We start from the raw sequence: 24,626 nt of genomic DNA on the forward strand, positions 1-24,626 counted from the left end.
TTATGACAATATTGGTTGTAGTTATTAACTTAATTATTAATCCGTTACAAACAGTTTAGTACATTTTTATGAGACTGATTTGGTGAATTGACCATCTTTTCTGTTCTTCAAGGGTGGTGCCCCGAGGTGATCTAATATAAATTGGATCTTATTATTTATCATAATTAATAATTATCCCTGATAATCATTAATTGTTATTGATAGCCATATTTAACCCAAAACTCCCTATTAATGTTGCATGAAGCACTACAAAGATGACAAGAAAAGACTTTGTTCCTGTTTGTTTATTCACCATGTAAAGCTTCAGTTTGTTCACACGTCCCATCAGTAAAGTCTGTTCAGTGACTCAGGTTCAATGATTTCACTTCATCCACACAATCAGTTTGTTTGAATCTCAGCTACGTACAAGAAAACAATAAATGATCTTCCTCATATATTATTGACTTTGTGTGACGATTGGAACAACGACAGCTTTTGTTCTGCCAAACAAATAAATGTAAATGTGATTATAGATGAATTTAAACATGTACAAAGTGATGAGAACTAAATATGTAGGATAAATGAAGCTCTGCTGCTTTCTCTCTTTAGACTCATGCAGTGGGAGAGAAACAACAACATGCAAACACATCAGTACAAATATTCAACACACATTTAGAGCACAGACACGTTTATATCTTCATGCAGACAAATGTCAGTTCAGCTGAACAAAAGTCATCATGAGCAGTGAGAGCCTCCATGGTTAAACAGACACAGGAAGGAGCGCCACCTAAAGACACTCAAACATTTACACAACAACAGGTGAGAAGATGTCAAAGTCCCGCCCATCATGTTTGATTGACAGGTAAAGACACCACACAACAATCAGCCACAAACATGAAGACAGAATAAGTTTAAGAGTTAAAACTCAGAGTTTAACTCACTGTCCCTTAAATGACTTCTGTCTATTTGACTTTACTGAACTCAGCAGTGGCGTCAGAACAATAACCATTAACTCCAGCATAGAGAGGCTGAGTGAATGTGGTCTGGACTCTGTGGAGGAGAGTGATGGTTTCAGAGACGCTGTAGAAGGACAGAATACCTGCACTGTGATCCAGGTACACTCCAACTCTGGAGGACCGAGGACCTGAGACGGGAGTTTGGACTTTGTTGTGATAAAAGTAATATCTGTCATTGTAACAAACTAATGACCAAGATTTGTCATTTCGTCCAAACAAAGATTCATTAGATCTCCCTGCTCTGCTGATACTCTTGTATGCGACTGCTACTTCAACATTTCTCCCTCTCCACTCCACCTCCCAGTAACAACGTCCAGTCAGACTCTCTCTACTCAGGACCTGACAACAGTTAGTGAATCTGTCTGGGTGACTAGAATAAGACTGATGTTGACTCATTCTTGTTACTTTTCTGTTCCCCTCAGATAATAACAGCTGTGTGTTTGCTGTGTTTGGATCCAGTGTGATTTCACATGAATATCTTAAGAGTCCAGCTCTGGTCTTGTTCTCTGGTTGTGGGTTTGACAGTAAAACATCCACTTCAGTCACTGTCAGTGAGATGTTTGTCCATGTCTCTCTCAGGACGTCCTGTAGTTTGTCTCTGACCTCTGACACAGCTGCTGTCACATCCTCAAAGTATCTCAGAGGACGGATATTGATGCTGGATGAGTGTGTAGACTCACTGAGTGCTGACAGTGAGGGGTAGTTGTGTAGAAACTGGTTGTGATCCTCTGTGTGTGAGAGCTTCTTCAGCTCAGCGTCTTTCCTCTTCAGCTCAGTGATCTCCTGCTCCAGCTTCTCCTGAAGCTCTTTGACTCGACTCACTTCAGTTTCCTGCTGGGATCTGACCTGCTGCTTCACATCAGAGCGTCTTTTCTCCATGAGACGGATCAGCTCGGTGAAGATCTTCTCACTGTGCTCCACTGCTTTATCAGCAGAGCCATTGATGGCCTCCACCTCCTGTTGAAGCACCTTCACATCTTCCTCTCTGTCCTGGATTCTCTGCTGGATGTTTTGTCGACTCACCTCGAGCTCTCTCTGCCTCTCAGTCCTCTCTGCTGCAGCTGACACTGCGTCGTGGCCTTTATGTTCGTCCACAGAGCAGAGATAACAGATACACTGCTGATCAGTACGGCAGAACATCTTCATCACCTCATCGTGACGAGAGCAGATGTTCTCCTGGAGCTTCTCTGACGGCTCCACCAGCTTGTGTTTCTTTAAAGGAGCTGCTTCATAATGAGGCTGAAGATGTTTCTCACAGAAAGAGGCCAAACAGGACAAACAGGACTTAACTGCTCTCAGTTTCCTCCCAGTGCAGACATCACAGGCCACATCTTCAGGTCCAGCATAGCAGAGATCAGCAGGAGCAGCTTGGAGTCCAGTCTTCTTCAGCTCCTCCACTAAATCTGCTAACATGGTGTTTTTCACCGGGACAGGCCTCGGTGTGAAGCTCTGCCTACACTGAGGGCAGCTGTGGGTTTTCTTCTCATCCTCTTTGTCCCAGTAGCTTTGAATACAGTTCATGCAGTAGCTGTGTCCACAAGGAATAGTCACCGGATCCTTCAGTAGATCCAAACAGATGGAACAGCAGAACTTTGCTCGGTCCAGTTGATTGTTTTGTTGAGCCATTTCACCTCCGAGTGTCGACGACTGTCTGAGATTCACTTCCTGATAACTGAAACTAGTCTGAGCTCTGATCTGAACAACATGAGCTTCCGCAGTGAATGAGGCTCGTCAGCTCCTTCACTTCCTGGTTACACCCTCATTCAAAGTGCAGATCTGAAGGGGAGGGAACAAGGAGATATAGTGACAGAGTGGAGCTGCTGTGTTTGAGAGCAGGAAGAAGAGGGAGGGCTGATCCAGCTGTGCTTCATTCCAGGACGAGGAGGTTTGAGAGAAACACTGTTTAACACTTGTTTACAACAGAGATCATTTCTCTGTTAAAAACACTGATCACTTCAGTTTCTAGGAGGTGAACTCTTCTTAGAATCAGAGGGTTTGATGACGACTCTCCAGTTTTCACAATCAGCTCATTTGTTCTCCTAAAATATAGTTTAATTAAAGTTTTCCATGGTTGCAGTGATTCTAAGACATCAGATGAACACGTTAAACTCAGAATATAATCTGGATTAAAAGCTGTATTTTGATGTGAGATGCGTTCAAACAAAGAAATCAAAAGTGTCTTGTTCCGTCTCTGAATCCCACAACATGAATGCATCAGATCATTTGACTCTGCAGTTCAGGTGGAGACCGTCATGATGACTGGATGAATCTGGGAAATCTACACGTTTACACATCGCATCAGTAGCTGCTGATATTTCCTTCAGTGTTAACTCTTCTTCTAGATGAATCTCATCTTCTTCTGAACTCTGTGGTAAGTTAAGATTATCTAAGAACTGCGTCTGGAGGTCCAAGTTAGGAGAGCACTCTCAACCACACAGCTTTCCATAATAATCTCTACATGCTTCATTAATCTTCACCAGTGATGGGAGTAACGCCGTTACTAGTAACGGCGTTACTAACGCCGTTACTTTTTTCACTAACGAGTAATGTAACTAATTACTTTGACTGTCACTGTAACGCCGTTGCCATATCCGACACCCCGTTACCGTGCGTTACTAGTCGCATAATGAGTTTTTTTTCCCTTAACTTCATGATTGAACTCGTGTGTGCCTGTCTTAATAATAATAATAATAATAATAATAATAATAATAATACATGAGTTTTATATAGCGCTTTGCGTGATACTCAAAGTCGCTTGAGAGAGAGGAGGATGAGAGAGCCGTCTCAGCAATTATTGGCTGATGTGTAGTGAGATTACGTCTTCAGCCAATCAGAGAATTGGGTATGTGTTTCCGCATGCATAGTGCCGGGTACAGAGATTTGAAAGAACCGCATAAGTGATGATGATTGGCTAAGGTAGAGTAAAAGTAAGCTGCAGCAACGGCGAGTCCGTAGAGAAAGTTGGCGTTTTCAAAGTGGAAGTACAGACACTACTTTAATCTCCTTGAGGTAAAAGGCAAGAACGTACATGTGAAGTGTACATTATGTCCCAGAGCGAAGTGTTTGTCCACGTCCGTTGTAAGCAACTCTAATCTAATGAAGCATCTCTCAGCGGCACACGCTTCTACAAAACTAGTGGCCAAAAACACTGTTGTTGACACTGCTGATGATGACTGCAGGCCAGGTGTGGCTAACGTGAGCTCCGCTAACAAAGAAGGACACGGAGCCACGCCGCCCAAGCAGCTGAAGTTGGATTTGTCCAAGTACTTCATATTGTTAAACTGTTTCTTTCGTTTTTAAGAAAGTACTTGAAATACAGTATGTCAGTACAGTAACTTGTGTGAAGGTTTGATTTATTTAATTTACACTACAGAGAATTAAAGCACTTCATATTTAAACTGTGTACTTTTATTTTTACGAAAATATTTGAACAGTACAGTATGAACAGAGAGTTAAAAGCACTTCATATTGTTACACTGTGTATTTTTTGTGATGAAGAAAATACTTGAGGTACAGTACGTCTACCAGTTGTGGTCTGTTGAGGTGCAATAAATATTAAAGGTTCTGTGTAGGTGTCTATGCAGTTCTATTCTATGCAACTGGCTTGTGAAACCCGCTTAGAAAAAAATCCAAATTCTTAGACATATTTAAACTTAAAAAAAAAGTAACGCAATAGTTACTTTCCCTGGTAACTAGTTACTTTTATAGTGGAGTAATTAAGTTACTAACTCAGTTACTTTTTGGGAGAAGTAACTAGTAACTATAACTAATTACTTTTTAAAAGTAACGTGCCCAACACTGATCTTCACTGGATCTCTTATGTTTCCTGATGGGCCTTCAGTTGTGGTAACAGCTCGCTCAGTTTGTCTTAGTTTGATCTGCCATGCGAGTCGTCTTCCTGCTTTATCTCCATGTTCGTCACCTTGTTTTCTATTTCAGTACCTTTGCAGCTGCTCTACTCGCTGACATTTCATTACAACAGGCCCTTTAGTAGCAGCACTTTATTAAGATCATCTGTATTATCAGTTGTTTTCTGATATATATCTTTAGTTTGGCTGTTTGAACTACAAAAGCCAATAATTTGACCTCTGATGAATACTTTGAATGCTTCCCATCTTACACATGCTGAGGTTTCACATGTATTAGTTTCAAAGTAAAGCTCTATTTGTTTACCAAGGAAGTCTATGAATGACGGGTCCTGAAGCCATCCTGTTTGAAGACGCCATTTAGGGGCGTCGCACACCATTTTATTACTGATATATATTAATGAAACTGCTGTATGGTCAGAGATAACGACACTGTGGTACTGACGATCTGTAATCCTGGGAAGCAGTTGAAAAGTAATCAATACCTGAGTATGTTTGGTGAGTACTAGAGTAGCATGAGGAAGCTATCGAGCTGGGATTAAGATGTCTCCAAATATCCAACAGATTTAAATCTTTCATCAACTGTTGGATCGGTCTTCTTCATTTGGCCTGTGTGTTGTCGATGCCTGTTGAACGATCTTTCACTGGGTCCAAAGTGCAAATCACATCACCTGCTATCAAGTATTGACCTGACAGGTCAGAGATTAAGAGAAATAAATCATCGACTATCATCGTTAGGACCATATACGTTACTTAAATACACTTTTTGAACAATAATAACTCACTGCTCAAGTGAAACTTCACCTGTCCAGTCTCAGACATCCCACTTTATAGGTGGAAGGTTGTGACAAAACACTTTTCCTTCAGCACGTTCATTAAGCATCGAGAAGCATAAACACAATATGAAAATAAACAAAATGAGACACATTATCACAGGGTTGCAATGAACTGTTGAGCCAGTGTTCATTCAGAGTCTGTCAAAGTCACATTGGCTGCCAGCTTTGTCCAGTCTATAGATTCATAATGGCTCATCCCAATGTGCTAACAGTCATTAACAAAAACATTAAAGTAGCTTTGCAGCGTTCTCCTAAACAACTGAAGTGTCTGGAGACTTCGTACAGCATTTACACAAAGACAGAAAGAAGTTCATGCACAACATTTGCTGAATTCACAAGAAGGAACAAATAATGAAGAATTAGTCAGAGACAGAGTTTCACACAGTTTATAAAGTGTCTCCAACTCAACAACTCACTAAATTGAGACATTTTCAAAGGGAGTCTGGTGACTTTCTCCACGGGGACAAAGAAGTCGCCTATACTGGTTACTGTTTAGTGTATTTGTAAAATGTGACATGTTTAGCGTCAATAAAATGTTTCTTCTTTCATAAATTGAGTGTAAATGGTGAAATGAGTGTAAACAGTGTGTTCAAACAGCTGCTAAATGTTGGCAGGTCAGACTTTAGCACTTTAGACACAGAAGCAGACAGGCTGGTGCAGCCATGCTGCCACAAACTGACACTTTCTACAAGGAAACACACAACTTACTGTTTTCATTTAATGCTGAATTTACAAGAAGGAGACAATGATTCAGAATCTGCTGCAGCTGTGTCACAAATCGTTTAAAGTTTCTCCTCATGAAACAACTCTTAAAATGATGCAATTTGTTAAGGGAGTCTGGTGAACCAGATCAGCTGCTTCTGCTGCTCATTTGATGATTCATATGAATCAATGATGTGATTTCCATCTTTGCCTGAAAATGATTAAAATGTGACTGTTAGTTGTAAAGAAAAGTGAAGTTTGGAGTAAAACCTTCAAACACAAGTGGTCGACCTGAACTTCAGCAGGTGGAAGTCTGTGTGAGCTGAACATTCAGACAGCGTCAGTGGACAGAGGGAGAAGAATCATCAGTTTTTTGGACATTAAAGCCTGTAAACGTCTTCTGAAAGACACCTGAAATAAAAACATGGGCCTGAAAATGAGCATAATATGTCTCCTTTGAGTAAAACATGCAGACAAAGTGAGCGGAGCTGCTTTAACCTCCACTACATCTCTGGTTAGCAGGATGACGGCGCCCTCTTGTGTCCTGCATCAGTTTTCACAGTTCACTTGTTGACCTGCTGTGATGTTCACTGCAGGAAGACATGTAGAAACTTCACTGAGCCTTTGGCAGCTTCAAACAACATCAGTAAAGACACATTTAAATATATGTGACATCACACTGTGTCAGTTTGTTCACAGGAGTCACAGCCTGTAACACTGATGCTGCATTCAGGTCACACGGGAAAGACGGGAGAGAAGAGTTTCACCTTTACAAATATTCTTCACATCAGCTCTCAGGTTGTAAATAGTATTTAGGAATGTGACATTTGAGGCTTTTTAAGTTCTCTGACTTCTTAATTATGATTCAACAACATGGAAATACTTGAAACCAAACGTGAAGAATAATTTATTCATTTGATGATTTTCTGACGGCTTCAGCTCTGAACATGAACTGTGAACTTTGTGGTGTTTGAGGAGGAAAAGTGCCTCAGTTATACTCTCATGTTAGTGTCACATGTTCTCCATCAGCTCTGTGTGAGACCCTGGAATGAAGACGACAAGAAAAGACTTTGTTCCTCTTTGTTTATTCACCATGTAAAGCTTCAGTTTGTTCACACGTCCCATCAGTAAAGTCTGTTCAATGACTCTGGTTCAATGATTTCACTTCATCCACACAATCAGTTTGTTTGAATCTCAGCTACGTACAAGAAAATAATAAATGATCTTCCTCATATATTATTGAATTTGTGTGACGATTGGAACAACGACAGCTTTTGTTCTGCCAAACAAATAAATGTAAATGTGATTATAGATGAATTTAAACATGTACAAAGTGATGAGAACTAAATATGTAGGATAAATGAAGCTCTGCTGCTTTCTCTCTTTAGACTCATGCAGTGGGAGAGAAACAACAACATGCAAACACATCAGTACAAATATTCAACACACATTTAGAGCACAGACACGTTTATATCTTCATGCAGACAAATGTCAGTTCAGCTGAACAAAAGTCATCATGAGCAGTGAGAGCCTCCATGGTTAAACAGACACAGGAAGGAGCGCCACCTAAAGACACTCAAACATTTACACAACAACAGGTGAGAAGACGTCAAAGTCCCGCCCATCATGTTTGATTGACAGGTGAAGACACCACACAACAATCAGCCACAAACATGAAGACAGAATAAGTTTAAGAGTTAAAACTCAGAGTTTAACTCACTGTCCCTTAAATGACTTCTGTCTATTTGAGTTTACAGAACTCAGCAGTGGTGTCAGAACAATAAACCCAAACTCCAGCATAGAGAGGCTGAGTGAATGTGGTCTGGACTCTGTGGAGGAGAGTGATGGTTTCAGAGACGCTGTAGAAGGACAGAATACCTGCACTGTGATCCAGGTACACTCCAACTCTGGAGGACCGAGGACCTGAGACGGGAGTTTGGACATTGTTGTGATAAAAGTTATAACTGTTATTGTCACAAACTAATGACCAAGATTTGTCATTTCGTCCAAAAAAAGATTCAACCCCTGTTCTGCTGATACTCTTGTATGCGACTGCTACTTCAACTCTCCCTCTCCTCTCCACCTCCCAGTAACAACGTCCAGTCAGACTCTCTCTACTCAGGACCTGACGATAGTCAGTGAATCTGTCTGGGTGACTAGAATAAGACTGTGGTTGACTCATTCTTGTTGCTTTTCTGTTCCCCTCAGATAATAACAGCCATGTGTGTGCTGTGTTTGGATCCAGTGCGATTTCACGTGAATATCTAAAGAGTCCAGCTCTGGTCTCAGGCTCTGGTTGTGGGTGTGACAGTAAAACATCCACTTCAGTCACTGTCAGTGAGATGTTTGTCCATGTCTCTCTCAGGACGTCCTGTAGTTTGTCTCTGGCCTCTGACACAGCTGCTGTCACATCCTCAAAGTATCTCAGAGGACGGATATCGATGCTGGATGAGTGTGTAGACTCACTGAGTGCTGACAGTGAGGGGTAGTTGTGTAGAAACTGGTTGTGATCCTCTGTGTGTGAGAGCTTCTTCAGCTCAGCGTCTTTCCTCTTCAGCTCAGTGATCTCCTGCTCCAGCTTCTCCTGAAGCTCTTTGACTCGACTCACTTCAGTTTCCTGCTGGGATCTGACCTGCTGCTTCACATCAGAGCGTCTTTTCTCCATGAGACGGATCAGCTCGGTGAAGATCTTCTCACTGTGCTCCACTGCTTTATCAGCAGAGCCATTGATGGCCTCCACCTCCTGTTGAAGCACCTTCACATCTTCCTCTCTGTCCTGGATTCTCTGCTGGATGTTTTGTCGACTCCCCTCCAGCTCTCTCTGCCTCTCAGTCCTCTCTGCTGCAGCTGACACTGTGTCGTGGCCTTTATGTTCGTCCATGGAGCACAAAATACAGATGGTCTGCTGATCAGTACGGCAGAAGATCTTCATCACCTCATCGTGACGAGAGCAGATGTTCTCCTGGAGCTTCTTGGACGGCTCCACCAGCTTGTGTTTCTTTAAAGGAGCTGCTTCATAATGAGGCTGCAGATGTTTCTCACAGTAAGAGGCCGGACAGGACAAACAGGACTTAACTGCTCTCAGTTTCCTCCCAGTGCAGACATCACAGGCCACATCTTCAGCTCCAGCATAGCAGAGATCAGCAGGAGCAGCTTGGAGTCCAGTCTTCTTCAGCTCCTCCACTAAATCTGCTAACATGGTGTTTTTCACCAGGACAGGCCTCGGTGTGAAGCTCTGCCTACACTGAGGGCAGCTGTGGGTTTTCTTCTCATCCTCTTTGTCCCAGTAGCTTTGAATACAGTTCATGCAGTAGCTGTGTCCACAGGGAATCGTCACCGGATCCTTCAGTAGATCCAAACAGATGGAACAGCAGAACTTTGCTCGGTCCAGTTGATTGTTTTGTTGAGCCATTTCACCTCCGAGTGTCGACGACTGTCTGAGATTCACTTCCTGATAACTGAAACTAGTCTGAGCTCTGATCTGAACAACATGAGCTTCTGCAGTGAATGAGGCTCGTCAGCTCCTTCACTTCCTGGTTACACCCTCATTCAAAGTGCAGATCTGAAGGGGAGGGAACAAGGAGATAAAGTGACAGAGTGGAGCTGCTGTGTTTGAGAGCAGGAAGAAGAGGGAGGGCTGATCCAGCTGTGCTTCATTCCAGGACGAGGAGGTTTGAGAGAGACACTGTTTAACACTTGTTCACAACAGAGATCATTTCTCTGTTAAAAACACTGATCACTTCAGTTTCTAGGAGGTGAACTCTTCTTAGAATCAGAGGGTTTGATGACGACTCTCCAGTTTTCACAATCAGCTCATTTGTTCTCCTAAAATATAGTTTAATTAAAGTTTTCCATGGTTGCAGTGATTCTAAGACATCAGATGAACACGTTAAACTCAGAATATAATCTGGATTAAAAGCTGTATTTTGATGTGAGATGCGTTCAAACAAAGAAATCAAAAGTGTCTTGTTCCGTCTCTGAATCCCACAACATGAATGCATCAGATCATTTGACTCTGCAGTTCAGGTGGAGACCGTCATGATGACTGGATGAATCTGGGAAATCTACACGTTTACACATCGCATCAGTAGCTGCTGATATTTCCTTCAGTGTTAACTCTTCTTCTAGATGAATCTCATCTTCTTCTGAACTCTGTGGTAAGTTAAGATTATCTAAGAACTGCGTCTGGAGGTCCAAGTTAGGAGAGCACTCTGAACCACACAGCTTTCCATAATAATCTCTACATGCTTCATTAATCTTCACTGGATCTCTTATGTTTCCTGATGGGCCTTCAGTTGTGGTAACAGCTCGCTCAGTTTGTCTTAGTTTGATCTGCCATGCGAGTCGTCTTCCTGCTTTATCTCCATGTTCGTCACCTTGTTTTCTATTTCAGTACCTTTGCAGCTGCTCTACTCGCTGACATTTCATTACAACAGGCCCTTTAGTAGCAGCACTTTATTAAGATCATCTGTATTTTCAGTTGTTTTCTGATATATATCTTTAGTTTGGCTGTTTGAACTACAAAAGCCAATAGTTTGACCTCTGATGAATACTTTGAATGCTTCCCATCTTACACATGCTGAGGTTTCACATGTATTAGTTTCAAAGTAAAGCTCTATTTGTTTACCAAGGAAGTCTATGAATGACGGGTCCTGAAGCCATCCTGTTTGAAGACGCCATTTAGGGGCGTCGCACACCATTTTATTACTGATATATATTAATGAACCTGCTGTATGGTCAGAGATAACGACACTGTGGTACTGACGATCTGTAATCCTGGGAAGCAGTTGAAAAGTAATCAATACCTGAGTATGTTTGGTGAGTACTAGAGTAGCATGAGGAAGCTATCGAGCTAGGATTAAGATGTCTCCAAATATCCAACAGATTTAAATCTTTCATGAACTGTTGGATCGGTCTTCTTCATTTGGCCTGTGTGTTGTCGATGCCTGTTGAACGATCGTTCACTGGGTCCAAAGTGGAAATCACATCACCTGCTATCAAGTATTGACCTGACAGGTCAGAGATTAAGAGAAATACGTCATCGACTATCATCGTTAGGACCATATACGTTACTTAAATACACTTTTTGAACAATAATAACTCACTGCTCAAGTGAAACTTCACCTGTCCAGTCTCAGACATCCCACTTTATAGGTGGAAGGTTGTGACAAAACACTTTTCCTTCAGCACGTTCATTAAGCATCGAGAAGCATAAACACAATATGAAAATAAACAAAATGAGACACATTATCACAGGGTTGCAATGAACTGTTGAGCCAGTGTTCATTCAGAGTCTGTCAAAGTCACATTGGCTGCCAGCTTTGTCCAGTCTATAGATTCATAATGGCTCATCCCAATGTGCTAACAGTCATTAACAAAAACATTAAAGTAGCTTTGCAGCGTTCTCCTAAACAACTGAAGTGTCTGGAGACTTCGTACAGCATTTACACAAAGACAGAAAGAAGTTCATGCAGAACATTTGCTGAATTCACAAGAAGGAACAAATAATGAAGAATTAGTCAGAGACAGAGTTTCACACAGTTTATAAAGTGTCTACAACTCAACAACTCACTAAATTGAGACATTTTCAAAGGGAGTCTGGTGACTTTCTCCACGGGGACAAAGAAGTCGCCTACACTGGTTACTGTTTAGTGTATCTGTAAAATGTGACATGTTTAGCATCAATAAAATGTTTCTTCTTTCATAAATTGAGTGTAAATGGTGAAATCAGTGTAAACAGTGTGTTCAAACAGCTGCTAAATGTTGGCAAGTCAGACTTTAGCACTTTAGACACAGAAGCAGACAGGCTGGTGCAGCCATGCTGCCACAAACTGACACTTTCTACAAGGAAACACACAACTTACTGTTTTCATTTAATGCTGAATTTACAAGAAGGAGACAATGATTCAGAATCTGCTGCAGCTGTGTCACAAATCGTTTAAAGTTTCTCCTCATGAAACAACTCTTAAAATGATGCAATTTGTTAAGGGAGTCTGGTGAACCAGATCAGCTGCTTCTGCTGTTCATTTGATGATTCATATGAATCAATGATGTGATTTCCATCTTTACCTGAAAATGATTAAAATGTGACTGTTAGTTGTAAAGAAAAGTGAAGTTTGGAGTAAAACCTTCAAACACAAGTGGACGACCTGAACTTCAGCAGGTGGAAGTCTGTGTGAGCTGAACATTCAGACAGCGTCAGTGGACAGAGGGAGAAAAATCATCAGTTTTTTGGACATTAAAGCCTGTAAACGTCTTCTGAAAGACACCTGAAATAAAAACATGGGCCTGAAAATGAGCATAATATGTCTCCTTTGAGTAAAACATGCAGACAAAGTGAGCGGAGCTGCTTTAACCTCCACTACATCTCTGGTTAGCAGGATGACGGCGCCCTCTTGTGTCCTGCATCAGTTTTCACAGTTCACTTGTTGACCTGCTGTGATGTTCACTGCAGGAAGACATGTAGAAACTTCACTGAGCCTTTGGCAGCTTCAAACAACATCAGTAAAGACACATTTAAATATATGTGACATCACACTGTGTCAGTTTGTTCACAGGAGTCACAGCCTGTAACACTGATGCTGCATTCAGGTCACACGGGAAAGATGGGAGAGAAGAGATTCACCTTTACAAATATTCTTCACATCAGCTCTCAGGTTGTAAATAGTATTTAGGAATGTGAGATTTGAGGCTTTTTAAGTTCTCTGACTTCTAGATTTATGATTCAACAACATGGAAATACTTGAAACCAAACGTGGAGAATAATTTATTCATTTGATGATTTTCTGACGGCTTCAGCTCTGAACATGAACTGTGAACTTTGTGGTGTTTGAGGAGGAAAAGTGCCTCAGTTATACTCTCATGTTAGTGTCACATGTTCTCCATCAGCTCTGTGTGAGACCCTGGAATGAAGACGACAAGAAAAGACTTTGTTCCTGTTTGTTTATTCACCATGTAAAGCTTCAGTTTGTTCACACGTCCCATCAGTAAAGTCTGTTCAGTGACTCTGGTTCAATGATTTCACTTCATCCACACAATCAGTTTGTTTGAATCTCAGCTACGTACAAGAAAATAATAAATGATCGTCCTCATATATTATTGAATTTGTGTGACGATTGGAACAACGACAGCTTTTGTTCTGCCAAACAAATAAATGTAAATGTGATTATAGATGAATTTAAACATGTACAAAGTGATGAGAACTAAATATGTAGGATAAATGAAGCTCTGCTGCTTTCTCTCTTTAGACTCATGCAGTGGGAGAGAAACAACAACATGCAAACACATCAGTACAAATATTCAACACACATTTAGAGCACAGACACGTTTATATCTTCATGCAGACAAATGTCAGTTCAGCTGAACAAAAGTCATCATGAGCAGTGAGAGCCTCCATGGTTAAACAGACACAGGAAGGAGCGCCACCTAAAGACACTCAAACATTTACACAACAACAGGTGAGAAGATGTCAAAGTCCCGCCCATCATGTTTGATTGACAGGTGAAGACACCACACAACAATCAGCCACAAACATTAAGACAGAATAAGTTTAAGAGTTAAAACTCAGAGTTTAACTCACTGTCCCTTAAATGACTTCTGTCTATTTGACTTTACTGAACTCAGCACTGGTGTCAGAACAATAAACCCAAACTCCAGCATAGAGAGGCTGAGTGAATGTGGTCTGGACTCTGTGGAGGAGAGTGATGGTTTCAGAGACGCTGTAGAAGGACAGAATACCTGCACTGTGATCCAGGTACACTCCAACTCTGGAGGACCGAGGACCTGAGACGGGAGTTTGGACATTGTTGTGATAAAAGTAATAACTGTTATTGTAACGTTGTAATGACCAAGATTTGTCATTTCGTCCAAACCAACATTCATTATAGCTCCCTGCTCTCCTGATACTCTTGTATGCGACTGCTACATAAACTCCTCCTCTCAGCTCCACCTCCCAGTAACAACGTCCAGTCAGACTCTCTCTACTCAGGACCTGACGATAGTAAGTGAATCTGTCTGGGTGACTAGAATAAGACTGTGGTTGACTCATTCTTGTTACTTTTCTGTTCCCCTCAGATAATAACAGCTCTGTGTGTTTGCTGTGTTTGGATCCAGTGTGATTTCACGTGAATATCTTAAGAGTCCAGCTCTGGTCTTTGGCTCTTGTGGCAGTAAAACATCCACTTCAGTCACTGTCAGTGAGATGTTTGTCCATGTGTCTCTCAGGACGTCCTGTAGTTTGTCTCTGACCTCTGACACAGCTGCTGTCACATCCTCAAAGTACTTCAGAGGACGGATATTGATGCTGGATGAGTGTGTAGACTCACTGAGTGCTGACAGTGAGGGGTAGTTGTGTAGAAACTGGTTGTGATCCTCTGTGTGTGAGAGCTTCTTCAGCTCAGCGTCTTTCCTCTTCAGCTCAGTGATCTCCTGCTCCAGCTTCTCCTGAAGCTCTTTGACTCGACTCACTTCAGTTTCCTGCTGGGATCTGACCTGCTGCTTCACATCAGAGCGTCTTTTCTCCATGAGACGGATCAGCTCGGTGAAGATCTTCTCACTGTGCTCCGCTGCTTTATCAGCAGAGCCATTGATGGCCTCCACCTCCTGTTGAAGCACCTTCACATCTTCCTCTCTGTCCTGGATTCTCTGCTGGATGTTTTGTCGACTCCCCTCCAGCTCTCTCTGCCTCTCAGTCCTCTCTGCTGCAGCTGACACTGTGTCGTGGCCTTTATGTTCGTCCATGGAGCACAAAATACAGATACACTGCTGATCAGTACGGCAGAAGATCTTCATCACCTCATCGTGACGAGAGCAGATGTTCTCCTGGAGCTTCTCTGACGGCTCCACCAGCTTGTGTTTCTTTAAAGGAGCTGCTTCATAATGAGGCTGAAGATGTTTCTCACAGTAAGAGGCCGGACAGGACAAACAGGACTTAACTGCTCTCAGTTTCCTCCCAGTGCAGACATCACAGGCCACATCTTCAGCTCCAGCATAGCAGAGATCAGCAGGAGCAGCTTGGAGTCCAGTCTTCTTCAGCTCCTCCACTAAATCTGCTAACATGGCGTTTTTCACCAGGACAGGCCTCGGTGTGAAGCTCTGCCTACACTGAGGGCAGCTGTGGGTTTTCTTCTCATCCTCTGTGTCCCAGTAGCTTTGAATACAGTTCATGCAGTAGCTGTGTCCACAGGGAATAGCCACCGGATCCTTCAGTAGATCCAAACAGATGGAACAGCAGAACTTTGCTCGGTCCAGTTGATTGTTTTGTTGAGCCATTTCACCTCCGCGTGTCGACGACTGTCTGAGATTCACTTCCTGATAACTGAAACTAGTCTGAGCTCTGATCTGAACAACATGAGCTTCCGCAGTGAATGAGGCTCGTCAGCTCCTTCACTTCCTGGTTACACCCTCATTCAAAGTGCAGATCTGAAGGGGAGGGAACAAGGAGATAAAGTGACAGGGTGGAGCTGCTGTGTTTGAGAGCAGGAAGAAGAGGGAGGGCTGATCCAGCTGTGCTTCATTCCAGGACGAGGAGCCGCTCTGTGACTCTGGACTTTGTTCGCTCGTTTACAACGAAGCCTCAGTTAAAACCTGCTCCACATTTGACAACATCAAAGTTTTTAGTTGTGAAATATTTCTGGGCTCCTCAGGCTTTGCTGACGGCTCCATAGTTCTCTAACTCTTCCTCAGATTGTGTTCAGTTTTATTTTCCTGCTCATAAAAACAGTCGACCTTCAACAGGGAGTCATCAAACCAGCCTGTCATAAAACACTGAAGCCGCTGGAATAAAATGTTCTCACGTTTAATGATTAACATTTCTGTTTCACAACATCAACCTGAGTCAAACCAGCTTTTCAAGCTTCAAACTAAAATCATCAATCCAGATATTTGTTGTCACTCTGAACCCAGAAGGACACAAATGAACCAGATCAGCTGCTTCTGCTGTTCATGTGATGATTTATATGAATCAATAAATCAGTAAAGTGGATGTACTTTAGTCTGTTTCCTCGTGTGATCACAGCCAAACATTTGATTTCCATCATCGGGACCTTAAAATGATTTCAGGCTGACTGAAAACTGTTGATGTGAAAGTTTCATCTTGAAATCGAATCTTCTTCAAACACAACATCGTCAGCTGAACTTCAGCAGGCGGACGCATGAAGTCACATCAGGCCAAAAGAAACCGCAAGACTTTTGTAAAACGTGGCTGATTTGAAGCTGAAATAAAGGAGGAAAAACTAAAGTTAAAATAAAAAAAGGCTGATGAAACAATAATTTAAGCTCTTTTAGTTGTAAATGATGTAATTCTCCACTGGGTGTAAAAGGTGAAGTGTCAGAGATGAGGACTCGTAACACCGGTGCATCACAAGGAGACATTTTATCATCTTTACTGTGTAAACCGACGAGTGTTAAACTTCAAGACTCTCACTTTAACTTCCTGCAGCGGGCTGACGATGTGTCCTGTGTGATGGATCAACCTCACACACAGAGAGCTGACTGTAGTTTGAAGGAGGCAACACAGATCCAATCTGCACTTTCAGTGGTCCGACACACATTTACCATGATGTGTGACGCACTGCACCTTAATGATGAAGACTCACATCAGCCTCAACACACGTTGTTAACTAAAACTGTGTAACAGGTGAGCTGAGGAGCTTTAACCTCCAACACATCTGTGGTTGGCAGGATGACGGCGCCCTCTTGTGTTGGAACATTGGACCTGGATTCATTCTGTCATTTAAAGGTGAATAAAATCAGAGTTTTAAAATTAAAACCTCATCAGGTTCAGGAGTTTCTCTGCTGCTGACGTCTCGTGGCCTTTTTGCTCAGAGTAAATGTTCACAGAACAAATTCAACTTCAACAAAAGACAGAAATTATTGTTGGAATAAAAATTTATTGTATGTTCATATTCACAAAAAAGGAAACCAAATACTCTTCATAAAAAATGTAGCTGAGAAATAAATAAGTGACGTTCAGGACAAAGAGTCAAACTGATGAACTGTTCCAGCTGACGGACCGACACTGGAGACACAAGTGTTAAAGATCCAACGTCATGAGAAATACATGAGACAGCTGCTGGTGTTTGTTGTTTGTGCCGGTCAACCTAAGCGAAGGGCCCGGCGGCCGGCTCGGGGATGTTGGTGGCGTGCATGTCGCGTGTCATGTTGGACTTCTCTTTGAGTTTGGCCTGAAGCAGCGTGTGCTCGACGACGCCGATCCTCACGTCCATCTGAACGATCTCCTGCTTCAGCTTGGTCAAACTCTGCTTGATCTTCACCACCGGAGCTGAAGGAGGAATCAAACACAGACAGACGGTCGGTATCAAACACAGACAGACGGTCGGTATCAAACACAGACAGACGGTCGGTATCAAACACAGACGGACGGTCGGTATCAAACACAGACGGACGGTCGGTATCAAACACAGACAGACAGACGGTATCAAACACAGACGGATGTTCGGTATCAAACACAGACAGACGGTCGGTATCAAACACAGACAGGCGGTCGGTATCAAACACAGACAGACGGTCGGTATCAAACACAGACAGACGGTATCAAACACAGACAGACGGTCGGTATCAAACACGGACAGACGGTCGGTATCAAACACAGACAGACAGTATCAAACACAGACAGACAGTATCAAACACAGACAGACGGTCGGTATCAAACACAGACAGACAGTATCAAACACAGACAGACGGTCGGTATCAAACACGGACAGACGGTCGGTATCAAACACAGACGGGCGGTCGGTATCAAACACAGACGGGCGGTCGGTATCAAACACAGACAGACAGTATCAAACACAGACAGACGGTCGGTATCAAACACAGACAGACGGTATCAAACACAGACAGACGGTCGGTATCAAACACAGACAGACGGTCGGTATCAAACACAGACAGACAGTATCAAACACAGACAGACAGTATCAAACACAGACAGACGGTCGGTATCAAACACAGACAGACAGTATCAAACACAGACAGACGGTCGGTATCAAACACGGACAGACGGTCGGTATCAAACACAGACGGGCGGTCGGTATCAAACACAGACGGGCGGTATCAAACACAGACAGACAGACGGTATCAAACACAGACGGGCGGTCGGTATCAAACACAGACAGACGGTCGGTATCGAACACAGACAGACGTTCGGTATCAAACACAGACAGACAGTCGATATCAAACACAGACAGACGGTATCAAACACAGACGGACGGTCGGTATCAAACACAGACAGACGGTCGGTATCGAACACAGACAGACGGTATCAAACACAGACAGACAGATGGTATCAAACACAGACGGTCGGTATCAAACACAGACGGACGGTCGGTATCAAACACAGACAGACGGTATCAAACACAGACAGACAGATGGTATCAAACACAGACGGTCGGTATCAAACACAGACGGACGGTCGGTATCAAACACAGACGGACGGTCGGTATCAAACACAGACAGACGGTCGGTATCAGACACAGACAGACAGACGGTATCAAACACAGATGGACAGACGGTATCAAACACAGACGGATGGTCGGTATCAAACACAGACAGACAGACGGTATCAAACACAGACAGACAGACAGACGGTATCAAACACAGACAGACGGTCGGTATCAAACACAGACGGACGGTCGGTATCAAACACAGACGGACGGTCGGTATCAAACACAGACGGACGGTCGGTATCAAACACAGACAGACGGTCGGTATCAAACACAGACGGATGTTCGGTATCAAACACAGACAGACGGTCGGTATCAAACACAGACAGGCGGTCGGTATCAAACACAGACAGACGGTCGGTATCAAACACAGACAGGCGGTCGGTATCAAACAGAGACGGACGGCCGGTATCAAACACAGACAGACGGTCGGTATCAAACACAGACAGACGGTCGGTATCAAACACAGACAGACAGTCGGTATCAAACACAGACAGCTCATTTCTTCAAATTAACTTAGCCACAGAGTCAGTCATCAGATTCACCTCCGTCAGACATGCTGCTGCCTTTCTCCTCCATCTCCTGCTTCACCTTCTCCAGCTCTTCACTGATCTGAAACACACAGAAGCTGAATTTAGAAGAAGGCACCAATGATTAAGAATTTGCTGCAGCTGTGTCACAAATCGTGTAAAGTTTCTCCTCACTCACCAACTCTCAAAATGCTGCGATTTGTTAAGGGAGTCTGGTGATATTGCAGTTGCTAGTTTGAAGCATTGGTTGAAGCAGACAGTGTGTTAACATCTGCTGCTAACATTGGCAGGTTAAGAGCCCAGACAAGTCATTTTGTCACCGTAACAACCATCACATCCTCCACTGATGATGTCCTTGTCGGGGACGCATCATGACATTTACAATGTGGTCCAATGTGTCCCAGACCACCTCGCCAGCGTCTTGGTGGTCATTTACACTTGTATTTAGAGCCGTCCGTTTGTGTTCGCATCACCAGAGATGAATGTTAATGTCGGGTCTTTCTCCACACGGACACGACCGCAGTGACATGAAAACATACGATGTGTTCACTGACCTCTGCCAGGACTCTGGTCCTCTCAGTCACTCCTCCACTGGCCTGCTGGTAGTGCTCCTTTGCCTGTTGGAGAACACGTGTTTGTTACCAGGTTTGTGTTTGGTCCTTAAATAAAGAATGATTTATATTTCCAAACTTGAAATCCAAACGTGCATCAGGACAGAACAACCTTTCTGTGTTTTTGCCCATTCCTAAAACCTTCAATCGATCAGCTGGAAGTTTTTGTTTGTCATACTTGTCTTTTGGCGTTTACCTCGCTGAGTTTGGCCTGAGCGCTGCGGTACTCCTGGATCAGATGCTCCAGCTGGTTGTTGATGTATTTCTCTCTGCTGCTCACCTTCTCAAGAGTCTTACCGATGTCCTCCTGCAGTTTGTCCAGGTAACTCTGCAGAGACAGGAAAGGACACACCAGGACGCCGTCATGACACACAGCTGGATATTATTAAAGGATGTTTCCAGAAGAATCCCTGCTGCCATTTTCAGTTCCAGCCCATGAACTTCTTCCTGTGTGTACATTTCTTCTGTACTCCAGATGAAGATGTTGATTTTCTCAACAAAAAGCGGTGGCTGCAGTAAAATGTTCCAGGCTGACGTCAGTAGATGATTGTGAGCTGAATATCGATTTGCAACATCACGCACTTGTTTGAGGGGAAGACGGGACGTCACCGCAGCCCACTGGAGTTCACCACATGGAAAAGCAAATTGCTGCAGCTGGAAGTGTTTTTAATGTTTTACGTTATCTTGGATTAGGCTTGATTGAATTAAAGTTGACTACTGGGCCTTGGCGGAGGTATGCGCTCTACTGAGCTGCTCTGGTTTCAGCTGTACTTACTGAATAGTGTCGGGTAGTTTATCATTTAGTCGTCATACATTCTGTGTGTAAAACTCTTACTTTCTAAAGTGTCGAGTAACGTGTTGGAAAATATTTGCCTCTGTGATGTCGTGGAGAGGAAACAAAGAAAACACTCAGCTGACGTGAGATCATTGTTCTTCTCTTCAACTGCAGCTTCAACTTTGTCAGTTCAATGAAAAAAAAGCAGCTAAATAAATGATTGTTTCTCACAGTAACGACACCAGTAGTGCTGCAGCATTCAATGTAGATCGTCTGCTGTAATTATACCAAGAAACAACAGCAGGTGGAGCCAGACACACACACACACACACACACACACACACACACACACACACACACACACACACACACACACACACACACACACACACACACACACACACAGCTGTATATAGTACATGTTAGTTAGTGTGTTTTCATCTTTGTGTTAAATAAAAGACTTTTGAACCTTCATGCTTTCTATTTTTATATTGTACAAGAGTGAATGTTGCCAACATCGACTGTCAAGAACTCAAAAATCCTTCGACCATTACAGCTGTTATGACAATATTGGTTGTAGTTATTAACTTAATTATTAATCCGTTACAAACAGTTTAGTACATTTTTATGAGACTGATTTGGTGAATTGACCATCTTTTCTGTTCTTCAAGGGTGGTGCCCCGAGGTGATCTAATATAAATAGGATCTTATTATTTATCATAATTAATAATTATCCCTGATAATCATTAATTGTTATTGATAGCCATATTTAACCCAAAACGCCCTATTAATGTTGCATGAAGCACTACAAAGACGACAAGAAAAGACTTTGTTCGTGTTTGTTTATTCACCATGTAAAGCTTCAGTTTGTTCACACGTCCCATCAGTAAAGTCTGTTCAATGACTCTGGTTCAATGATTTCACTTCATCCACACAATCAGTTTGTTTGAATCTCAGCTACGTACAAGAAAATAATAAATGATCTTCCTCATATATTATTGAATTTGTGTGACGATTGGAACAACGACAGCTTTTGTTCTGCCAAACAAATAAATGTAAATGTGATTATAGATGAATTTAAACATGTACAAAGTGATGAGAACTAAATATGTAGGATAAATGAAGCTCTGCTGCTTTCTCTCTTTAGACTCATGCAGTGGGAGAGAAACAACAACATGCAAACACATCAGTACAAATATTCAACACACATTTAGAGCACAGACACGTTTATATCTTCATGCAGACAAATGTCAGTTCAGCTGAACAAAAGTCATCATGAGCAGTGAGAGCCTCCATGGTTAAACAGACACAGGAAGGAGCGCCACCTAAAGACACTCAAACATTTACACAACAACACATGAGAAGATGTCAAAGTCCCGCCCATCATGTTTGATTGACAGGTGAAGACACCACACAACAATCAGCCACAAACATGAAGACAGAATAAGTTTAAGAGTTAAAACTCAGAGTTTAACTCACTGTCCCTTAAATGACTTCTGACTATTTGACTTTACTGAACTCAGCACTGGTGTCAGGAAAAACATAAACTCCAGCATAGAGAGGCTGAGTGAATGTGGTCTGGACTCTGTGGAGGAGAGTGATGGTTTCAGAGACGCTGTAGAAGGACAGAATACCTGCACTGTGATCCAGGTACACTCCAACTCTGGAGGACCAAGGACCTGAGACGGGAGTTTTGACATTGTTGTGATAAAAGTTATATCTGTTATTGTAACAAACTAATGACCAAGATTTGTCATTTCGTCCAAACAAAGATTCATTAGATCTCCCTGCTCTGCTGATACTCTTGTATGCGACTGCTACATCAACATTTGTTCCTCTCCACTCCACCTCCCAGTAACAACGTCCAGTCAGACTCTCTCTACTCAGGACCTGACGACAGTTAGTGAATCTGTCTGGGTGACTAGAATAAGACTGTGGTTGTCTCACTGATGTTGCTTTTCTGTTCCCCTCAGATAATAACAGACGTGTATATGCTGTGTTTGGATCCAGTGTGATTTCACGTGAATATCTAAAGAGTCCAGCTCTGATCTTGTTCTCTGGTTGTGGGTTTGACAGTAAAACATCCACTTGAGTCACTGTCAGTGAGATGTTTGTCCATGTGTCTCTCAGGACGTCCTGTAGTTTGTCTCTGACCTCTGACACAGCTGCTGTCACATCCTCAAAGTACTTCAGAGGACGGATATTGATGCTGGATGAGTGTGTAGACTCACTGAGTGCTGACAGTGAGGGGTAGTTGTGTAGAAACTGGTTGTGATCCTCTGTGTGTGAGAGCTTCTTCAGCTCAGCGTCTTTCCTCTTCAGCTCAGTGATCTCCTGCTCCAGCTTCTCCTGAAGCTCTTTGACTCGACTCACTTCAGTTTCCTGCTGGGATCTGACCTGCTGCTTCACATCAGAGCGTCTTTTCTCCATGAGATGGATCAGCTCGGTGAAGATCTTCTCACTGTGCTCCGCTGCTTTATCAGCAGAGCCATTGATGGCCTCCACCTCCTGTTGAAGCACCTTCACATCTTCCTCTCTGTCCTGGATTCTCTGCTGGATGTTTTGTCGACTCCCCTCCAGCTCTCTCTGCCTCTCAGTCCTCTCTGCTGCAGCTGACACTGTGTCGTGGCCTTTATGTTCGTCCACAGAGCAGAGATAACAGATACACTGCTGATCAGTACGGCAGAACATCTTCATCACCTCATCGTGACGAGAGCAGATGTTCTCCTGGAGCTTCTCTGACGGCTCCACCAGCTTGTGTTTTTCAAATAATTCATGATGAAGCTGAAGATGTTTCTCACAGTAAGAGGCCAGACAGACCAGACAGGACTTAACTGCTCTCAGTTTCCTCCCAGTGCAGACATCACAGGCCACATCTTCAGCTCCAGCATAGCAGAGATCAGCAGGAGCAGCTTGGAGTCCAGTCTTCTTCAGCTCCTCCACTAAATCTGCTAACACGGTGCTTTTCACCAGGACAGGCCTCGGTGTGAAGCTCTGCCTACACTGAGGGCAGCTGTGGGTTTTCTTCTCATCCTCTGTGTCCCAGTAGCTTTGAATACAGTTCATGCAGTAGCTGTGTCCACAAGGAATAGCCACCGGATCCCTCAGTAGATCCAAACAGATGGAACAGCAGAACTTTGCTCGGTCCAGTTGATTGTTTTGTTGAGCCATTTCACCTCCGAGTGTCGACGACTGTCTGAGATTCACTTCCTGATAACTGAAACTAGTCTGAGCTCTGATCTGAACAACATGAGCTTCTGCAGTGACTCAGGCTCGTCAGCTCCTTCACTTCCTGGTTACACCCTCATTCAAAGTGCAGATCTGAAGGGGAGGGAACAAGGAGATAAAGTGACAGAGTGGAGCTGCTGTGTTTGAGAGCAGGAAGAAGAGGGAGGGCTGATCCAGCTGTGCTTCATTCCAGGACGAGGAGGTTTGAGAGAAACACTGTGTTTAACACTTGTTTACAACAGAGATCATTTCTCTGTTAAAAACACTGATCACTTCAGTTTCTAGGAGGTGAACTCTTCTTAGAATCAGAGGGTTTGATGACGACTCTCCAGTTTTCACAATCAGCTCATTTGTTCTCCTAAAATATAGTTTAATTAAAGTTTTTCATGGTTGCAGTGATTCTAAGACATCAGATGAACACGTTAAACTCAGAATATAATCTGGATTAAAAGCTGTATTTTGATGTGAGATGCATTCAAACAAAGAAATCAAAAGTGTCTTGTTCCGTCTCTGAATCCCACAACATGAATGCATCAGATCATTTGACTCTGCAGTTCAGGTGGAGACCGTCATGATGACTGGATGAATCTGGGAAATCTACACGTTTACACATCGCATCAGTGGC

At 43.0% G+C, this 24,626-nt stretch overlaps 2 protein-coding genes across 2 annotated transcripts; both read right to left on the reverse strand.

The window, feature by feature from the left end:
- Window positions 1-269: 269 nt before the first annotated feature.
- On the reverse strand, window positions 270-10,071 carry LOC141017100 (uncharacterized). Its single transcript, XM_073491717.1, has 2 exons — window positions 8,143-10,071; window positions 270-2,722 (listed from the first exon to the last, which is right to left on the reverse strand). The coding sequence occupies exons 1-2, from the start codon at window positions 9,809-9,811 to the stop codon at window positions 942-944; spliced, it is 3,450 nt and encodes a 1,149-aa protein (XP_073347818.1). The 5' UTR covers window positions 9,812-10,071; the 3' UTR covers window positions 270-941.
- A 3,256-nt stretch (window positions 10,072-13,327) lies between these two features.
- LOC141017101 (uncharacterized) lies at window positions 13,328-24,022 on the reverse strand. Its single transcript, XM_073491718.1, is given in 6 exon segments — window positions 13,328-14,476; window positions 14,479-15,770; window positions 17,552-17,680; window positions 19,938-20,004; window positions 20,195-20,326; window positions 22,283-24,022. Coding segments are annotated over 6 exon segments (3,759 nt in total). The 5' UTR covers window positions 23,945-24,022; the 3' UTR covers window positions 13,328-13,999.
- Between the last annotated feature and the right edge of the window lie 604 nt (window positions 24,023-24,626).

This window comes from Pagrus major, chromosome 21 (assembly GCF_040436345.1).
Source record: "Pagrus major chromosome 21, Pma_NU_1.0".
NCBI classification, from domain to species: Eukaryota; Metazoa; Chordata; class Actinopteri; order Spariformes; family Sparidae; genus Pagrus; species Pagrus major.

Coding starts and splice junctions, on each gene's coding strand:
- LOC141017100 (XM_073491717.1), bottom strand. CDS start 9,811: ATGGCTCAACAAAACAATCAACTGGACCGAGCAAAGTTCTGCTGTTCC. Junction 2,723..8,142: donor TGAGTTCTGTAAACTCAAAT/AGACAGAAGTCA, acceptor GGAGCTGACGAG/CCTCATTCACTGCGGAAGCT.